The 21,655-nt window shown below is 31.4% G+C and overlaps 1 protein-coding gene across 6 annotated transcripts in view; it reads right to left on the bottom strand.

Annotated features, from left to right (window-relative positions):
• Positions 1 to 8,570: 8,570 nt before the first annotated feature.
• The window catches only part of Lrp1b (LDL receptor related protein 1B), a 1,703,137-nt gene continuing 1,690,052 nt past the window's right edge, over positions 8,571 to 21,655 (bottom strand). For all 6 annotated transcript variants that reach the window (XM_063259026.1, XM_063259028.1, XM_063259024.1 and 3 more), the window contains 4 exons: positions 15,519 to 15,609; positions 14,466 to 14,610; positions 11,535 to 11,633; positions 8,571 to 10,145 (listed from right to left, as the gene is read on the bottom strand). In XM_063259026.1, the coding sequence (XP_063115096.1) occupies positions 10,005 to 10,145; positions 11,535 to 11,633; positions 14,466 to 14,610; positions 15,519 to 15,609 (476 nt within the window). In that variant the 3' untranslated portion in view covers positions 8,571 to 10,004. The remainder of the gene's footprint in view (positions 10,146 to 11,534; positions 11,634 to 14,465; positions 14,611 to 15,518; positions 15,610 to 21,655) is intronic.

A 21,655-nucleotide genomic window follows, 5' to 3' on the forward strand; every position in this document is an offset into this window, starting at 1 on the left:
TATTTTGATTCTGAGTTAATTTGTGGATACAAAATCAATACTCAAAAATCAATAGCATTCCATACACTAAGAAAATCACTGAGGGAGAAATAAGAGAGGCTATATCCTTCACAATAACATCCAATAAAATGAAATACCAGGAATTAATCTTTCAAAAGAAGTGAAAGATCTATACAGGGAAAATTATAGTATCCTTAAGAAAGAAATCAAAGAGGATCTCAGAAAATAGAAAGACCTCCATTTTTCATGGATAGGAAAAATAAATATTGTGAAAACGGCCATTCTCCCAAAACTGTTATACAGGTTAAATGCAATCCCAATGAAAATACCATTAACATACCTCATAGATTTAGAGAAATCACTCCTAAAATTTATCTGGAAACAGAAGAGACCTAGAATAGCAAAGGCAATTCTAAGCAGCAAAGATAAGGCAGGAGGCATCACAATCCCTGACTTGAAGTTGTACTACTGTAATAAAATCAACAATTTACTGGAATAAAAACATATCTGAAAATAAATGGAATAGATTACAAGATACAACCACAACTACAAACACACTCAACCACCTTATCTTTGATAAAGGAGCCAAATATGTTCACTGGAAGAACGACAGTCTCTTTAATAAATGGTGCTAGAAAAACTGGCTCTCCATATACCAAAAACTGAAACTATACCAATGCCTATCACCATGTACTAAACTAAAATCTAAATAGATCAAAGATCTGAATATTAAAACAGAAACACTAAATCTATTGGAAGAAAAATTGGGTAGAAACCTTGAAGACATAGGAGTAGGTAGAGAATTCATGAATGGGACTCAACCCGCACGGGAAATACTTCCCAGAATAAAAAAAATGGGATCACGTCTTATTAAAGAGTTTCTGCATGTCGAAAGACATCTCCAGCATAATGAAAAGAAAACCCACAAACTGGGAAACAATCTTAGTGAAATGTTCCTCAAAGGACTTCTGTCTAAAACATATGAAGAATTAAAAATATCAGACTCCCAAAATTCAAAGACCAAATCAAAAATGGGCATCCACGATGAATACACAATTCTCAGATGAAGAAATACAAATGGCAAATAAATACATGAAAAAATGTTCATCATCATTACTCATTAGAGAAATGCAAATTAAAACCACACTGCGATTCCATCTCACTCCTGAAAGAATGGCCAGGATCAAGAAAACTACCAACAACAAATGCTAGGCAGGCTGCGGGGGAAAAGGAAACTCTCCTGCACTGTTCGTGGGAGTGTAGGCTGGTATAGCTATTGTGGAGGTCAGTCTGGAGATTTCTCAAAATGCTGGGATTGGAAGTCCCATTTGTTCCAGCTATTCCACTTCTAGGCATAGTCCCAGATCTGAAAACATCATGCCACAGTGATATATGTGCACCCATGTTTATAGCAGCACAATTTGTAATCGCCAGATCTTGGAAACAATTTAAGCGTCCATCAACTGAGGGATGGATAAAAAAGATGTGGTATTTTTATACAATGGAGTACTAGTCAGCTATAAAGAATGATCACATTGAGATATTTATAAATAAATGGATGCAAATTAAGACCATATTCATAAACAAAATAAATCAAACTCACATGTCTAATTGCTGTACAGTCTCCCTAATATAAGAAATGGTAATAGTACATAAAATTTTATGGTAACCATGATTCCCCATTAATTTCTTTGAAGCCTTATGTTTTCATTCATTAGTTGGAGTGATTTTATTCTGTTTTGTTTGATTTTATTATGTGTTACGGTATGAACAGCTATTTTGAAGAAAACAAGACATTGTGGCAGCCATTGCTGATTTAATAACATCTTACTCTGAAGTCCTACTGTGCTTTTGTTTTTCTGTTTCCATTGGTTCTGTCATCTTGTGTCTTACTGGATTTTAACATATGTGATAGTATAAACAAAATTTTTATGGAAAATGAGAGATAATATAGTAGCCATTGCTCATTTTCTGTTACTTGCTTCTGAATGCCCTGTAATACTTTTATTCTCTTGAATGGTTTTTATATTATTTAGTTATGTTTGATATTATTGTATGTGAAGGTATGTTCAACTATTACAAAGAAAGAGACATTATGGTAGCTACTGATAGTATCAGTTGTCTGGTGATGAAGTGCTGTGTTGCTTACATTGTTCTGATCTGCTTTGTTCGGCCCTCTTTTGTCTTAATCTCTCTAAAATAAAATAAAAATTAAAAATTGTGTTATAATTATTTCTTGTTTCTATTCCTTGGAAAGCTAATTATAAATTCTCAAGACAAAGTCTAGGATGGGGTTTTGGATCAAATAGTTTATATTGAATAATGATTTGGAAAATAGTTATTGGAAATAGGAATAGTAAAAAACAGATACAGCTAAGTATTATCAAATTGGTTATTGTTATGTCAGTTTTGCCTTATTTTTTCAGAGACCTTCAGAACATAAAGAATGGGGCACAAAGGACCTAATAAATGGAACAGAGTCACTTTAAAATTCGCTTACAATTGTTCTAGAGGACACTAACACGTCGCATGTCCAGACAGTACATACCTAGGTACCTGGTTTGTTCCTGTAGATATATTTTTTTTATCTATCATCTCTCTCCATTTCATTTTCCTCAGAAAAATAGTGTCAATTAAAGAGTGTCCAGTAAAATACATAATAAGTGTCCTCAATTTGCATAAGGGAGAACTCTGAGGTGAGCTTAATATGATGGTAAACACATTTAAGAGTGAATTCTAAAGGTGTTGATATATGATGAAGGAGTATTTGAGAATTTGTGGACTATCATGGCAAAGGGATCTAGAAGTACCGTACATTTTATGTACTGGCTGATATGTATTAGGAGAGAAACAAAAAGTGAATCTTAACTCAAATCATAGCTCTCAATTATATTGTTTAATTATGTAGCAAATGAAAGTTTGTAGAAGAGACTCAGGGACCTGAACAGTGGAAGGGTAGCTTGGATTACCCAGGTTGGCCTCATCACATGAGGACTTGCAAAAAGAATTCACACTACTAAGTGTATATCAGAAGGGCAAGTCAGGGAGGTCACAAACACTGAGACATAGCATCCCATGTGCTAGCTCAAGAGAAACAGGAGCACATGAGGAAGCAGGAGTGGGCTGATGCACTGCTGAAGAATAGCATCTGGAAGAAGGAGAGATCTGCTGAGCTTTGCAATCCAAACCACAGACAGAAAAAATGAAATTCTGCTCCAGGATAATTTAAAAGGAAATTAGCAGTTTACAAATCATCCAGCAAGAAGCCTGTGACTCAGACATTTCAAATTTTCTCTCACAAATGGAAAGGTGTGAAATATTGAAAACTCAATATATGACAGAAAAAAAATCAATGAACGTTTTTAGATTGAGTAGCTAATGAACAATAAAAATGCATGATCTACTAATATTTTCTCTAATACAATATTTTTGAAATAATAATAAAAAAGCTATTTGCTTTTCCTCCATATTCTGCATCCAGATGAAAAGTCCTAAGACCTTTACTAGACAGACAGTCATTCTTTAATAGACAGTCACTGCCCTTGACCCAACTGTCTTGCATTCCATTCCTTTACTTAAGTGTGGACTGTTTTCTATTTATTCCATAAATAAAGAAATGCAGGCACTATTCAGTAGACTTAGAGAACAGGTGCAAATTTTAAAACTCATGGATACCATGAGTGAAATATAACCCACCATGACACTGCACCAGAGATACCTAAGGAAAAATACAATATATTGCAAACAAGCAAACAAATACACAATATTTGTATTGAAAAAGAAGTTGGAGAAAAACTCTATGAACAAAATTAAATTCATTCCTAAGGTGTTTGCACATATGCACAGATAGCTTTGCATGGGTAGTCACCAAAAACATCCAGTCTAAAGGGAGAAAATATTAATCAGTACCAGAAACCAGGAAATTGAAAAATATCTTGCAGAATAAATGAGGAAAATGGAGAGGAAAACAGTTAAGTTGAAATATGTGATAAAGGAAAGAGAAATATGTAATCTAGGAATAGTGGGTGTTTCTGTGTAAAAGAAAATAACTTGAACATAAGCAATAAAGAGACTTAGAGAAAACTAATTTTAGCTAAAAGTAGGTTATGTGAGCTTTAGAAATGATGAAACGTAGTATGTGTATTGAGCAAGATTTTAAAATTATATTTAGTTGTCTGTTTTATGTGTGGGAAGAAGCAATACAAAGATATAAAAACATGTTTGGCCTGAAAAAATATTCCTTAAAAATTGGATGCTTATAAGCAGTACATCAGGCTCAACCTAATTCTGGAGGAAAAGTTTATAGCTCTCGAAATGTGTATCCAGCCAATTTTATATTAATATTTGAAAGTCTTAGAGAAACATCTGCCTTGGTGAAAATTCAGCAAATATACTACAGATAAGGTTTTTGATGAGATACATAAATAAAATAACACTAGAGGAAGAATAAATAAAATTAAGAATAGAGAAATCACACAGTAAGAATTATACTGATTTTTAAAACAAGAAGTATTAATTTAAAATAATTCAAATATTTTCATAAATTAAAAAAGAAAGGACATAGCATAAAAAATCCATCTGTAGAAACATTTCCAAAATGTAACCATAAATTGGATCAGGAAAGACAATGGAAGTGAGTTAGATTAGGGGGATAAAAGGATAAAAAAAATTTCTTATTTTACAAGGAGAAAAAATATTTTTAAATTTGGATCCTAATTATTAGTGATATTTATTTTTCATTCATATATTTTTTTCTGTTTTATAAATCCCAATACATTTTATAGTAATTTTAAGTAAGGTTGCTTATACAAAATAGTATACAAGGTATGCTGACTTCCTCTAATTCCACATTGGGTGGAAGAGAATATGCAAATGGGAGGGAATGATTGTACAATAAGGCACACAAACTAGAAAGTGGCTATCATTATGTGTAAGGGTAATGATATCTGGAATTTTAAGCCAGAGTAGGTAAAAATGATTGAAATTTAAACAAAATAGGAGAGCTACTGCATCTTAACAATTAATAGAATATGAAAACCTGTGTGTGTGTGTGTGTGTGTGTGTGTATGTGTGTGTGTGTGTTTACGTGTGCATGTGTGTGTGTGTGAGAGAGAGAACAAGAGATTATTCATGCAGATTTCTACAACCATAATTGGCATTTGTAGATTTCAGGAATATGGGTTACTTCAGTTCAGAAATTTCATCTTCCAGTTATTTCTTTCCTAACTTTTGCATTATTCATTGAAATGTGTGGTATCTCATCAGACCAGTCAATTTGAACCTGTATTTCATGCATTGATTTTAGGTATCTCTATAAACACCGTTCAAACTCCTTATGTTTTAAAACTCCTAAATTTATTCTCAAGTAGATCTCACAGTTTACTCAGTGTGTGAGAAAAATATTGTCTCACTTATAAATTTTAAGATTATTGACCTTAGTAAGTTGTATATTATTTTCACTACTGACATTATTCTCTGAGACACTAGAACAATTATATTATTGGCTATCCTAGCCACTACTTCATAAATAAGCCAGAAATCCAGTTGCATCGGGAGGTTTATAATTTATGCATTGAAACTGCAGAAGAAACTGCAGCCAAAAAGTTATCCTGGAGTGAACAAATGACCAAAATATCAGAACTGAATTGCTTAGGTTTGTTGGTATCTTCTAAATTCCATGCTAAAAGAGCAGACTATCCATCAGGTAGAATAAATACATCCTAAGCATAGAATTTATCAAATAGGTTATCTTTAGTGCCGATTTTTCTTTTGATTTTTGATCAGTCTGGATAGAAAAAATATGATGGCATTCAGTAGAAACTATTTTTCAGAATAAATTGCAGCCACTAAAGTATAATATCTACCAGAGAGAAACTAAATCAAATGACTCATTTCTCCTATTTTTCTTTCTGTAGACTAGATACCTGATAACACAGTCTAAGGTACAGGTTAATGGGCTCTAGGAAAGGGTAAGATCAAAATCTAAATGTATTTCTGAATAAAACCCCTACCCTATATATTTTTAATTATCTTTATCTTTTCCTGTACAAGCTATTTTCCTGGTTAAGTCAAGCTAACAATGATGTGGTAGAACTGAAAAATAATTCTTGTTTGACTCCTGCACTAGTTTTCTCACATTCCAAATAGGAAAAATACCATTTGCAGTACTGACTTCCTAAGAAGTGCTTGGATTTTTCTAATTTCTTGAAAGTTACAATTCAAAGGTTCATATTTAACTAATAAATATATAAATATAAAACATCTATATAAAATAGATCTACATAAAATTCAAGCATAGTGTTTATTATGCAGAAAGTCACTATAAAAAGATGAAGAAATTAGCATGGGCATAATATAAAAAAAACTGCATCTAGAAAACTGTTAATTATATTTTGCTTGTCTTTGCAAGAATTTTAACTTTTTACCTAAAACTATATGGAAAAGTTGAATCTAAATATTAGTGACATTCATGGGAAATAATAAAATGTTATATCCAGAGTATATTTGAAACTATGTAGTTAAGGAACAACAATAGAAAATAAGAAGTGTTTTTCTACTTCTTTCATCATAAATATCATTTTTCTTATAAAGGCTTGGAAATTGTGGGTATCCTTGCATATTATATAATTCATTTAAAATAACTATTACAAGCATTTAGGATTGAACTGTTTTTATATCCAAATCATCATAAAAATGAAGAGTATAATTTTTAAAAGATAGCGTGAGGCTAAATATTAATTTTAAGAATCAGTAAAACAAGCGTATGATAAAATGCAAAATAAAGTAAAGCATAATCATTAATGATATTAAAGTAAAACAAATTCATATAAATTAAAAAGTCCAGTTTGTGCAAAATTATTCACATTCTTAAATGAAACTTTTTCCCTTAGTAATGACTTTTTGTTTACTATACAGGCACTTTAATAATGTAATTTGATATAATTATAATGTACGCATTATCGACATTAAATAATTGAAATAAAAACTGGGAAAGTCATGATTTTGTTGACTATAGACCTTTTATGACTCAATTCTTCAACTCTGCAGTCATTTAATAGTAAGAGACAGAATAGGGCTGAAGATTAGCAGTTTTTCAAAGGAGAGATTTTGTTCCCAGAAGGTAGTTGGCAGCAGTTATAAGCATTTTTAGTTGTATATTTAGGGGGTGGATAATATTAATATCACCTAAATGGACAGAACACAGGTAAATCTTTTCTCTGTTAAAGAATAGCAAATAATTTCTTAGCCAAAAATATCAAGTGGCTGAAATCTCTTGGTCTAGACGTAAAGATACTTAGGTGGGGAGTAAGTTTTCAGGAAACATTAATTTTTATAAAATATCTCCCTCTGATTCTTAAAGGAATTATGTAGGAATTATTTTGTTAGTGGAACTTATTTGTACATTTAAATTTCTAGAATTCATATGAGCTTTTGTAACAGAAAAGAGATTAGAATGCAAAGAGATCTATAAATAAAGTTTGAGTACTGAAAATTAGTTTTTGTCTTGCAAAGGCTGAATGTAAACTTACATGGACTCTGGTGTGGATTTTTGTGAATGAGCAGGGAACCACAAAGCTGGTGCATAAAGAAGGATCATGAAAACATAAGGCTTTTGTAGAGAATGTGTAAGTCTCTCCAGTAAACTTTTCTTTCTTCAATATGGCTTTTGGGAGAACCCTAATGAGAATGAACTGTCAGTGGTAGGTATTGCTTCTTTGCTCACTGTATAGCACATATGTTTGCTCTACAGTTATATAACAAGATCATACCAATCCATGGATTCTTTTCCTTTCAAATGATAATTTTAGTTTCATTTATTGAGCCCTCCTATAAAAAGGACTCTTCAGAAAATATAAGCTAATGGTCATGCAAGTAGATCAGACTCTTACTTTTGTAGTCTCTAGACTCATACTACAAGTAGACATTCCAATGAGCATTACACTTAATGTCTAAGTAACATGTAAAGTAGTGTCAGTTTTCCATAATGTGCAATTTTTAAGAGAGGGAAGGGCATCTTACTGTTCATATAGTCTATCCATTTCCATCGCAGTATGAGTCTAAGGCAAGTTCAGTGAGAAAGGAGTAAGCAAAAAGTAATGTTTCTTATTCAAGGGAGAGAAAACACTTCCTCCATGCTGCTTTGAAAACTAAAACAATGGAATCCATTTTTTCTTGCAGACAACAATCTAAGGATAGAAAATCTTCCATGTTCACTATAATGGTTTTCTAGGGCAACTTAAAGCATTTAAAGAACTTTCTTATTTTTAAAAATTACCCAACACAAACACTTATATATGTAGAATTTCATTTAAATAATTCAGTCAACAATTTTTTATAAAGTATTTGACACTTCATTGTAGAAACATAGGCAAAATGACTATTATAACCAAAATGAAAAATACTGTTCAATTTAAAAAATGTACTTAAACAAGAACCTGAAAAAGTTTATGATATGCATAACATTTTTTCAAGCAAAATTGCACTAGTATTACATAAATCAAGTTTATAAAGGCCTCCATATGGCAAAGTTTAGAAATAGGTAGTATGCATGCACATAGTACAACAAAAAGTCCTTATAAAACAGCAGTTTTTTTTAATGCTTGTACAAAGGGATAAAGAGCAACCACAAACATATTTCATCTGTTAGGTTAATACATTATGACAGTTAAAAGTCAGTCATGTCTATCAGAGGAACAAAAAGCCCTCTACAACTTGAGAATAAATCTTTTGTGCCTTTAAAGATATTTGTATAAAAATGCTATCCTTTTTATACAACTTAAATAAATCGTATTTTCAATCAAAATTTGAAAACAAACAAAAACAAATGGGCATCATCTATTTTGTAAAACCAAAAGGAAAACCAAGTACCAGAGCAACTGGTACAGCATTTATACTCTCCACCTTTGAATACGGGCAGATATTTGTTCTTCTACAATGTGGAAGATTACTGAAGAATGTATTTCAAATAGGGCAAATAATGGTCAGTCATTTTTTATTTGAAAATGATCACCAATCACTTTATACCAAAATGGACATTTCACCTCTTCTTTTGGACTGAGCACAGAGAGAGCATTTGCATAATTAAAATTCTGTCCTCAATTTGTGTGCTTATGTTATTCCTTAATGTTAGTGTGGTAAGGGGTTGGGCTAATCTTCCACAAAAGTCATATAATTGGGAAGAAATACCTAAGACACGAGTACCCAATGCCCTGTTGTGCTGTAGGCTGGCTATGTACCTCGGGACTGAGGGAGAAGAGTTCTTATGCCATATAAGAGTGATCTATCAATTTCTAGTTATATTTTTGCTATGTTCTACCACCGAAATATAGCTATTGCTTACAGGATGTGTAATTTTAGTATATCACGGAGTTCACTAAGTTTTGGAAAATGGTAGTGATCTTTGTTCATGCATAGTACTAATTTTATATATTTTTAACTTTTTACTTCAAAATTTTTATGTATCACTTTGCAACCTAAGGCTAATTTCAAAGCAGGTGACAGTGAACTTGTGAGGGTTACATATTTTCAGCAAAGTCAGTGTTCATTTTCACAAAGAAGAGAGTTGTCCATTCAGTTGTTATCCATCAATTTAAAAAGAAAAACAAAATTACATGGTATTACAGCTTTTAGATCACGTAATTAAAAAGTGCAGAGATTATTTTGTTGATTAAGTAGAACCAAAAAAGTTCATATAAAATAGATTGCTCATATTCACACTACAAAGATTATGTCATTTTTAACTTTAACAAATTTGAAGGTTGTCATATCAGCAGCAAATTGGAAATTGTACTGTAGTGCAGTTCTTTTTCATAAAAATACCATACAAATGGTCAATCAATAGTCATCAGCAAAGATTAAAACCAAAATACTCAGAAAACAATTAACCAAGTAAAAGATAAACAAAGAGGTAATGCTGATGCCAAAGCAAGTATAATACTGTTGGAACATACAAAAGTAATCCTTATATTTTATACATTTATACAGCATATAAAAGATATCACTGATTATGCCACTGTCTCTCTTATACCAATTTCTATTTTCTTTGGAAGCAGTTCTTTGCGTTCATCCACACTTCCTAAGGAATTTCGACAGTTTTGTCCATCCATATACAATTTTGCATACACTGGGTTGGAGTAATTTGTTGGCTGAAGAAGAGAAATCAAAATCAATAAATACGATTTGTAACTGTTGACTTGCTTGTAAGATGTCTACATATTATGGTAACAATATTTATATACATTCAAACTACTAAATATATGCTGAAATGCAATTGATATTTTATGTTTATAGGTTTTAGCCTAGTTTAACCTACTGTTAAACTAAAAGAAAAACTTCATGTTTTCTCGGTAGCTTGTGAAACTAACAGGAGCTTTGATGTAAAATGAAGAACCAGAAAACATAGTCTTGGAAACATATACACTGACGTATTATTATAAACTATTTAAGCAGATTGTCGTGTTTCTAGGTGACGTGGCCCATCACATCCATCATCACCTCTTATTGCTAATGCAAACCCATTAGTCGCAGGTAAGTTTTGAATATAAAACTTCATTTAATTGGTTGGTCTTAAAATATTTTTCAAAATGAAGTTAAAAACAAGGAAACAAAAGTGAAGAAATACATCTATCAATGAAATATACTTCAAAACAAAAAAATTTTTTTGCTTCAAAAAATCTGTGTACATTGATTAAGTGAAGCATCTAGGATTGTTCCTAAGAATCGTGAAGCACGCATTAAAGATACATAGGCTAAGAATTCTGAAATACAACTGAGGCAGGTACCAGTGAGCTCCTTCAGTTGGAAAACTTATGCGGTATCAATTGTTTAACAAATTGCAGTTTAACCAAGATACATTGCCTACATTTTTTCCTGTTTGGCTTTTGCAGAAGTGATACTCTAAATCATAGTTACAATAGGGAAACTGTACAATATTTGAGTCATGCAAAAGAGACACACATGATAAAATATAAATGAAATAGTTGAAGGGAAACAGGAACAAGGTAAAAACACCAATTCCTAGGAATACGTATATTCATATTTAATTCATTCCTGCCCACAATGAAGTATATAATTTTAGACAGTAACTTTAAGCACTAATTAAAAATGATAGTGGCTTTATTAGACCATTGTAATTTCTCATTATGATGACACGTGAAATTATACACTTTAAAACATGCATATATATATATATATATGTATGTATACATAGAGAAAAAATCTGATTTAACTTTAAAGTATTCAGTTTAAATTTCTGACTTGAGGTTGTCTTCTAAGAACAAGCTCTTCACTAAGGAACTATAACATTTTGAAATCTTATAAAAGTAACATTTATGCTTAACAACTTGCCTAAAATAAGATGTTTTATATGCAGTCTTGTATACACAGGACACATAAGCCCCCAATTTAAGGCTGTTTTGAAATTTCTCCTTAATTAAAAAATTAATTAAGGACAAATATCTAACTGTAATAGTCACACTGTAACTGAGAGGCTTCTGTGATGGAATGGATATGGAATAATGAATTGCTTCTCTCACCCCAGCAGTTAGTGGTCCTTTCAAATCAGAGTTTAGGTAGATGGGAGGCGCTGTGTGTGAAAGCTTGAATGCACTGGGCCCGCCCCCTATGTATCTGGCCTGTACGTAAACAGAAGATTTTAGTTTCTCATATAATATCATGGAAACATTTTTCATCAATATAAATCATGTCAAATCATAAAAGCAACATAAAAATATTCTCTAGCCCTGGGCCGTGAATAGTGTGTTCATGTTAACTTTCACAATTTAAGAAAGGAATATTAATGTTGGATCTTTACTGCATAGGTAGGCATTTCAATTATATGCAGCTTACTGACAGTAGCAGCCTCTACTCTTTTCTATTTTAATGCATCCTGCTTAAGGAAGCAATAGCTACAATTAAACCTTTGCAAAAATATACCAGCTTTCCCTTATTTAAGGTGTTCTGACACTGAAAAAGTCTGAATTCCCACAGTGGTCCCATCTAGACAGGCAAATATCTGATCATTTCTAATTGAACAAACATCATTACTTTATAATGTTAGTGGGAAAGCCAAATTTTGAATTTAATAAAGCAAAACAGACTTGTCTGAGCTTTTAAACATCACGCTAGTCTAAAACAGATTCATTTGTAATAATATTGGTTAAACTAAGCCTCCAAGCAAGGTCATTGACTTCAGACTTTAGTGGGTCTAATGGCAGACTTATCCAATCTGTTACACTCATAATCATAACAGAGTGCTTATTAGTGTTAAAAATTAGATGAACACTTGGAGAAAATGCAAATATAAATTAGCATGCATATGTTTTAATCTCTTAACCAGCAGTTCTTAATGAAAAACTAGAAAACTTTAGACAAGAGGCAGGGGCTATGAAAAAGATTTAAAACATAAAATAAGTCAATGATACCTCAATTTTTTCCCCACAAAATTCTCGTTTATAAAATTCTCAAAAAATTCTTATGATACTCCTCTGTAATTATTTACAAATCTATAAATGTGAGTTTGGAATAAATTCTTTACAAATTAATCATAACCTTCTAAAAATCCTAGGAAAAATTGAGATGCATTTTAAGATAAAACCAGCAGTATTGCTGTCATTGATCTGTGAGAACTTTCCCAGGTCAAAATATTTTAGCAATTTTGTCACATACCTCAGTCCCTTTGATTTTATCACTTAATCAGAACTTTTACCATTTTGGAAATAATAGGAATGACTCTTCTGCACAAATTTTCTTTACATATAAAGCAATTCATATTTGTTTACATCATGCATATGCATCATACCATCGTAAAGAGTAAATTCTTTGTTAATTTCATTTGACTGTTAAGATGGTATTGATGTAAATTTCTGTTTTTACTAAGACCCATACCTGTTAAAACTAGAAACATTTTGTGCACATATTTACTTCTTATATAACAATTCATATTTATATTTGAAACAGTAGGAACCTGTTAGAACTAGTTTTCTAAGTAACATTTTGTGAAATTTTGGTTAGCCATTAAATTGGTAAATAAATATTGAGTGCAAAATACTGTATATATTAAAATACATCTGAGCAACATTAAAAAATAGTTTTATTTTCCTAGAGTAAATGTTTTAAAAGTTTTAAAATGCAGCAATAAAGACTTTTTCTCTTTAAGTACCCAAAATTGAATTGATTTTATCACTAGAAATAAAAATAATGAGAGAAAATGAGAACTCTCCTTGAAGAAAAGTAAGAAGTCTTTAAAATGAATTTCATGGTATGCTTATGAATGCTGTGGGTATTTTTGCTGTATATTTATTCATAAAAAATATTCAAAGAATCTCAGAAATCTATTTTTCAGATATTTTTCTTCATAGATGAATTTTCAAATAAAAACATGAATAGAATAATCTTTATATTTTAAGTAGAAAATGCTAGAGCCACAGTTACTAGAATTTATGTCATGACAAATTCAGATTAGGAATTTGTTAATTAATAATGTGCAAAATCACTTTTAATTAGGAAAAGATCATTGTATTTTTTCTAATAATATTAGTTTTACCCACACAATAGTAAATGATTCATTTTTATGAAAGCAAATATCAATTGCAGGTTTAATTCAATGAGATTCAGAATTAGAGTTAATAGATGAGACTATGCTGAACTCTGTTGAACTCTTTAAGAACATGTGTTAGTCCAGGGAGAAATTTGAATATAGATTATTCTACTGATTATAAAATGCATCTGCACTTAAAATGTGTCCTTAATTCAATTGGAAATATATAAATTGTAAGTGAATAAGTAATCTAAGAAAAATGCTACGTAAGAGCAAATCAATGCATTTAATTCTGAGAAAATAGCTAAAATTATCATTCAAAATATTTAGATAATTCAGTGGAGTAATGATGCAATTCTGTCCAGATATTTATGACATTTCAGGATAGAGTAATAAGAAATACTGGACACTTTCAAAAGACTATGAGTTTGTAGAGAGTATGTATCAATGATGTGTTTCAAATTTAGAAACATATCTCAGCAGATACGTGACAACTAAAATGTTCTCAAAATGATTTGGTTACATAAAATCTAATGACATATCTAAGTAATTTCTTCAATTAAACAATTGAAAGTAAAATACTTATTTTGACAATGTACTCTTATATTGAAAATCAGCCAACATTTTTAAAATAATTCATATGTCAGATATGTTAACAATTTAACGTATTTCAATAGGTCTTATTTTAAATAACATATTTTACAAACCAAATGAAACAGTTTTATAAAATATGTTGCATGAACTTGCATGTTCAGTGTCAATGAATTTCATATTGTATTTTTATTTAGGAAAGACTATTATCATTCGGTGACTCCTAGACCTGTTTACTATAACTTCAGTTATTTAACAATAATAAAATACAGAACCACAATCTAGCTTTTCCATCAAGAATAGTAGTCCCTGCTATCCATCATCTGAGACATATTACCTTTGTTGGATCTACCATAAAGCCAGGATCCAAAAGAGTTCCATCGTTGTGGTCATGATCCACCTCATACATGCTATAAGATGGGTTGCCAATTTCTACATTTATTCCTCCATTGATAATAGGCTGCCTTCTAATTGTTTTTGTCCTAGAATATGTGTTTATAAACATAGGTGTGATTTATACAAATTATCACTGTTCAAGGTAATTAAAATTATCATAGTTATCAACTTATTGACTTAACTCTCCAAAAATTTAAATTTATAAATAAAATAATGTGAAATAAATTTAATAAATAACACTTGTCAAGTCAATGAAAAACAAAAAGTCATGTTTTATAATTCATATGTCAATTATTTTAACTTATAGTAATAGTACAATGGAAATAAGTTTTTCTTGAACAGTTAATATTATATTACTGAAAATTCACCAATTACTTTTTCTAAATTTATTTTCTTCTTTTCCCTGAAACTCTATGTAAAAAATACTGATAAATACATTTTGAAATATCTTGTTATTTTACTACAAATTCAAAAAGCTAGAATCTAATTTTGCATAATTCAAACACCAATTGAAGCATGTTTCCATAGTAAACTCTGCAGACAACCAATCCTTTATAAATGCATGCTCCTATAAATTGAAATGATGATATTTCTAGTGCAATTAAAAAGTAAACTAATGCACCATTTTTAATGACATGCACAATTTATAACATACATATAAGAAACAATTCAGTGTCATTCTAGTGATGTTACCAATTATACACAAAAATATATAATAGGATACTTCAGAGGTCTTCAATCTTTGATATAAAACTACCTGAAATGTAACATATTACCAAAATTTTAAATAACATGAACGTTCAGTAATTCTGTCAACATGAGAGAATAGTTCCATAATTATAACTTGAAATACTATGAATGAAGTTATTTAAAAATGCATGCTTTTTGAATTGCAATAACTTGTTCATTTTATGAATTTTAATACAATCATTCCATTTCTACAACTTTTCTGTGATTAATTCCCTGAATATTCATTTAAAACTCTTTTCCCTACCTTCTTTTTCTCTTGCACAGCACTAAGCCAATTACTAAGGTAGTTATCAAAGTCACCAAGAGGACAAGAGGCACAATGATGGCAATGCTTCCTGGAAAATAAATGAATAGGTAAATAAGTAAAATGAACACAGGCAGATATAACACTTCAGTATTGCAAATCATTTCACCATTCATATAAAAATAGTGCTTGACTCAAATTTCATATTCTGAGTTCAGAGCTACATTACTAACAATTGCTCTGTTGGGAAGAAGATATCCTTATATATCATTCATTAATATGTTGCATCTAAATTGCTGGAGATTAGAGATTCTGACTGAACCAGTTTGAGTTTATGGATTCCCACCACACTTTTACAGGCAATGATGCAAGTACATGTTGGAAACTACTTATAAATCAACTGTGACTTAAAACATATTTACATAATTTCACTAGCCACATTTTCACCTAGTTTTGTCATCTTAGCTATAAATATTTTCTGTTCATGAGTGTATGTGTTGAGTTATATGAAGCCTGCCAAAAGAGAAAGGACCCATTGTTGGATTTGGATGGAAATAAGTCTCATATTAATTTCACAATTATTTGGAGTGAGACTCAAACTATGTTACTTAAACTCATTAAACTCTTTGCAGAGCTCCCCATTAACTCAGAGATATGAAGACATACCAGAAAGAATTGCTTGCTTCATTTGAAAACAAGAAAAAGGAGCAAAGAGGTTCTCTTTCTCAAGTCCCAGTTCCAGAAAAATTTTAGTAAAACCTATTTTTTGGGGTTAATATATGTTGCAAATATCTATTTTTCCTTTATTCATGGGTGAATCGTCTTAGTTTCCATTATTAGCAGATCTTCACAGGATGAGCTTAACTTTTATGCATTTAAACATAGAAGAAAAGAAAAATTTCAGAACCATTGTCTTTCACTATTATTTGGAAGTAAAGATCACCTTTTTTTTTAAAGTGAGAATTGGATAATAATCCTTTGCAGATAATGTTTCTCTAGCAGGATATGCCTAGTGTTATGTGACATTTATGGCAAGGAGAAAACTGAATGAAAAATTCAGTTCCATTCAGAAGTATTAAACTGCTCTCTATATCAGTTACCGACGTTTTAGTGGGCAAATATCTGGTACCATGAAACAAAGGGTTTTTTTTCCCCCTAAACATCTGGTTGAATCAGTGATACTTGACTAATAACAAGCTAGTGTAAGGAACAAAGCAACTCAACAACTAATTAAAATTTAAGAAGCAGATCTTGAATGGTTTGGGAATGTAACATTAAGATTCATGAGAATTAACTAAAGTATATGAATCATTCTCTGAAAATGCATGTGCAAGTAAAAATCCTTCTGTAGACATTAATTTCCATATTAGGAACAACAATAAAGCTACTTAAGGACATATATATATATATGATAGATAGATAGATAGATAGATAGATAGATAGAGATCTGTTTTAACAGTTCTTGCTAGCAAATACTTATTATAATATCAACAAATTTTGCAGGAAATTTCATATATGAGACAATCTACCAATTTAAAATTAAAAAAATAAGTTTCACAAAATAACCATAACTTGTATTTAAGAAAGAAATATGGTTAAACTTCTTTAATCATTTCTAAAATGTAAAAATTATTATTTTGTGTGTTACCAGATCTATACGACTAACGCTCCAGATGATATCACATTTTTGGTTTTAGGAAAATGAACTTTACATGAGCATATAATTTATTAGTAATTAATGAAAGCAGAGAATCTGGCACTCTGGATAGTAATTAGCATTTTTCCCAAATTTTAAATACCAAAGAACAGCTTGGTTTCCTCATAAACAATGATTTCTATTGATTGATCATGACTTTATAAATATCTTCTTTTCTTGTTCATTATTTTCTACTAAAATTTGTGTAAATTTTAGATATAAAGTATGTATCAATACATTACTAGTTTTAAGACATAAAAATGTCTTTCCTTTTAGAGTAATTATAAATTATTTAGAAAATTAGGTTTACTTACTTTACCTGGTTTCTGCCAGTTCCCATAAGGTAGAAATCCATTAATTATATACAGTACAAAATGAAGAAGTTTTTCTTTTATTTTTTCCAACACAGATGGCAGGTGCAATCTCATATATTACAAAACTCTCTTTTAGAGCCTAGACTTCTGATATGTTTGTGTAATCAATCACAGTAACTGCAATAGTACTTAGTATCCACTGTAAATAATGCAGTGTAGCAGTTCTGCAAGTTCCTGAAATATTTTTTATTTTGTAAAAGAAATTATGTTGATGGAAATAGTGGCAAAGATGCATAATTTTTAATTTATAAAGCAAATATTTACCAAAATAAGTGTTTTTCCAAGTGGCATATCTCATAATCAATATCAATTTGTAACATATAAAAACTTAGACCTATTTCAGGCAATTTTAGTGTACATTACTGATGAATTATTACAAAATGAACTTTAAAAGTACGTACTGTATTTAATAAGATTGTAACTCAACAAACTTTTTATATAAAATAGAATAAGTGCTTTATTTTTGCAAGACAGTTTTTCTGATCACACAGTATGCATCATTTTTCATAAGAAGGAAAAAAATGTGTTACCATCTTTTAGGTTAGAAAGCAGCCTTCCCTAGCAGAGGAGGTAGAACATGTCAGTAGAGACACAAACTATGAAACTATTCTATCTCTTTTCAAATCTTATTTGTAATACAACTTTCAACAAATTGTTTACCTTTAACTCAGATTTTCCCCGCAACATACAGAAAGGAAGGCAAAACAAGGTACACGAAATTATTTGGCTGGGTGGAGGAATGTGACGAGAATACTGACAATATACTGCATTTGAGATACTGGTAGTATACAGGTGGTACAGCTATAATTGTTATCAAGTGGCCAAGTTGCAAACTCAGGAGAAAACTCAGTAGAGATGATAGGAATTTGTGAGTAATCAGCACAAGAGTTGATAACTGAGTCCAGGAATGAAAAGAATTCTAGGTGATGGAGTAGAACTAGTGGCTAGGTGGAGAAAAAATTAGTTAGTAGAACTAACAAGTACTTTCCAAAGAAGAGACTTGCTTCAAAGAAGTAGTAGAGAGAAGGGTGCAGTGGCACACACACCTGTAATCTGAGCACTCAGGAAGCTAAGGCAAGAGGACTGCCTTGAGTTTGAGGTCAGCCTCGATCCCATAAAAGCAGTCTACACTACTTGTGAGGCTCTGTGTCAAACAAAACCGGACAGAAGGTGAGAGAGAGAGAGACAGAGAGAGAGAGAGAGAGAGAGAGAGAGAGAGAGACAGAGAGAGAGAGGAAGATGAAGAGGAGGAGGAGGAGGAGGAGGAGGAAGAGGAAAACTACAAGCGTTCAATATCATAGAGATCAAAGGAAGAGTATTTTGTATGCAGTTTGAATTTACAGTAAATAAAGACATACACTATTATCAGCAGCACTGACCACTATATATATATATATATATATATATATATATATATATATGCTTTATAGTCATCCAGAACACTATTAAAGCATATTTCTGGGTGTGTTGGCATTGTACCAGAGAGGGATGACTTTGGGTAATATTTCTACTTTCAGATCTTTTCATCTCTGCTGCTATTCCCTGCTCTGCTTCCCAGTCACCATGAGAAGAAAGATAATACTCCTATATCCCCTTCTACCCTGAAGTTCCTGCTTTGATTCCAGCGTACCACAGACACAGACCTCTGAAACTACAAGCCAAATTAAACATCTCCAGATTAAAATGGAAGAATACAGATCAGTAGCAAAAGACAGCCTCTCTGAGACCTGGAATCAAGAAAAATAACAGCATGGTGAAGAGAGAGAGAGAGTGTCAAAGTTACTTTTCTCTTGTTGCTGAGACAAAATACCTGATGCCCAAAATTAGGGAAGAAAGAGTTTATTTCTTGCAATTTTGGAAGTGTTAGTCCAAAATTAGCTAATTCCAAGGCCCCTATGGTGGTATGACACACGGGCAGCTGTTCATGGTGGCCACAAACAGCAAGAATGAACAGCACAAAAAAAAATATTAATAATAAAAGAAAAGCACACCACCTTCCCTTCTTTACACTGTATGCTGTCTTCATGAGCCTGGGCGGGTGCAGCACTCACAATGCCAATCCCAGTGCTAGACAAGGAACCAATCACAAGCACTAGATTCAGCTTCTTCCATGATTGCGTGAGTCTTAGGGGAGCCATCTGAACACAAGCCATAGAAGAGAGGAAGAGAGAGAGAGAGAAAAAAAAAAGTAGATCTGCAATTATCAAAAGAGAACGATCAGAAAACTAGAAAGTGTAGTGAAGCTGGAAGGCATGAGGGCAGTTCTGGGAAAAGAATGAGGCAGTCTGAAAGGCTCACACCATCTCCCAGGATGGAAGACTTGCCCCTGATGGTATAAGTTAAGACCAAAGAAGATCTGTGGCCCCAGGGAAAAACAGTAGACCAGGCTACATTAATAGCTCCAAGAAAAGCCTATAGCTATTGTAAACTACAAAACTCCCAAAAGATTTAACTCTACAATCAAATTCCACAAAGTAAGTTAGTGTTGGAGGACATCCAGAGTGACTATAGCCATAGGATGGACACCATTGATCAACCACACTCAGCAGGAAAGGCAGGGAAGAACTGAGAATTCACTCTCAACAAATGTGAGAACAGAAACAAATTGTTAGCAGTGACTCTATCCTTCCCTCATACTGCAGACCCTGAATTGATTCAAAAACACAAGAGATTTTTTTTGGAGTCTTTTTTTTCCTCTTTCTTCATTAATTTTTTTTTGAAATTTGAGGTGTTTGTCTTTTCTTTTTTACTTTATTTGCTTCCTGTTTTTTGTTTTTCTTGTTAATTCTTTTCTGTTTATTTCATTTCATTCTATTAAGTAGTAATTCTATTATTTCTTTTATTCCCCCAAAATATCCTTTATCTACTTTTTCTCTCCCTTTATGCATTCTTAATTTTTCAAGTCTTACATTTTTCATTCTCTTATTCATAATTCACTCTATATTTACTATTATTAATGTTTATCACACTTTATTATTAAACTCTATGTAATTATTGTTGAATTATTCTTTACAATTCATGGTGATATAATTATTGCATTTGGTATATATTTACTCTATGTTAATTTTCAGTTCCAAGTCAAAATTGTAATTATATATCTCTTTTTTATAATTAAAATTGATATAGTGGTAGCTCTAATGGATCTTATGGCATGTAAATTTTCAGATTGTTTTGTACTATTATTGTTGCTGATTTTGTTGCTGTTGCTAAATGGGATAGTTTTTGCTATTTATTATTTTTTGCTATATGCCAATGTCTGATTTGTCTTTGTACCATCAACAATGCTGCTATCTATTTGCAATGCACTGATCTTTCCCAAATTAACAGAGGTAGTTGGATCATGGGCCTATAGTTAGCTATGTCCAGTATGTACCACTGAAAAGCAAACACTAGTTATGGAGATCTCCATAGCAGAGTTTTTCCACTATAATCAACCTATAAATCTCAGCACAAGAAAAATAAAACTAACAATAGATATAAGAGAACACAAGGCAATAAAATATTTTCAAAAACTTCCATTTCTCCCAAAGTTGATTCATGTGGCATCATTGAAGAGGAAATTATAGCCAAAAAGATGAACTATATGAAACCATAATGAATTAATTAACAATAAAATATCAATAAGATGCTCAGAGCTCACAGATGATATAATTAAACAGAGAAGGGAAGTCTCTGTAAGAGACTGTTTTAAAACAGAAAATGTTTTTTTTTTAAAAGCTAAAGTAACAATAATACAAAAGATGCAAAACACAGATAACTACTTAGAGTAAGTGTTCATGGGAAAGCATGAAACAGAAATCCAGAATATAAACACTCTATTGGACATTTGAGCACTAGAAGTGACCAATGTTAGGACAGATGTCAGAACCAGGAGACACAAGTGAACATATCCTCAGGGATACCTTAAAAACATCAAGCAAATATGGAAAATATTTAGCACCTGCTAGATTAAGCGGGGAAGACTAAACTAAGATGAATTGAAATAGGAAAGAATCTGACAGCAACACAAACGGCATAAAATCCCTACTTATAGAAACAGCAGAAAATGTTCCAAACACAGGGAAAGA

The sequence above is a fragment of the Cavia porcellus genome, unplaced genomic scaffold (genome assembly GCF_034190915.1).
Source record: "Cavia porcellus strain 051 isolate PalLab524CR breed Dunkin Hartley unplaced genomic scaffold, mCavPor4.1 scaffold_12, whole genome shotgun sequence".
NCBI lineage: Eukaryota > Metazoa > Chordata > Mammalia > Rodentia > Caviidae > Cavia > Cavia porcellus.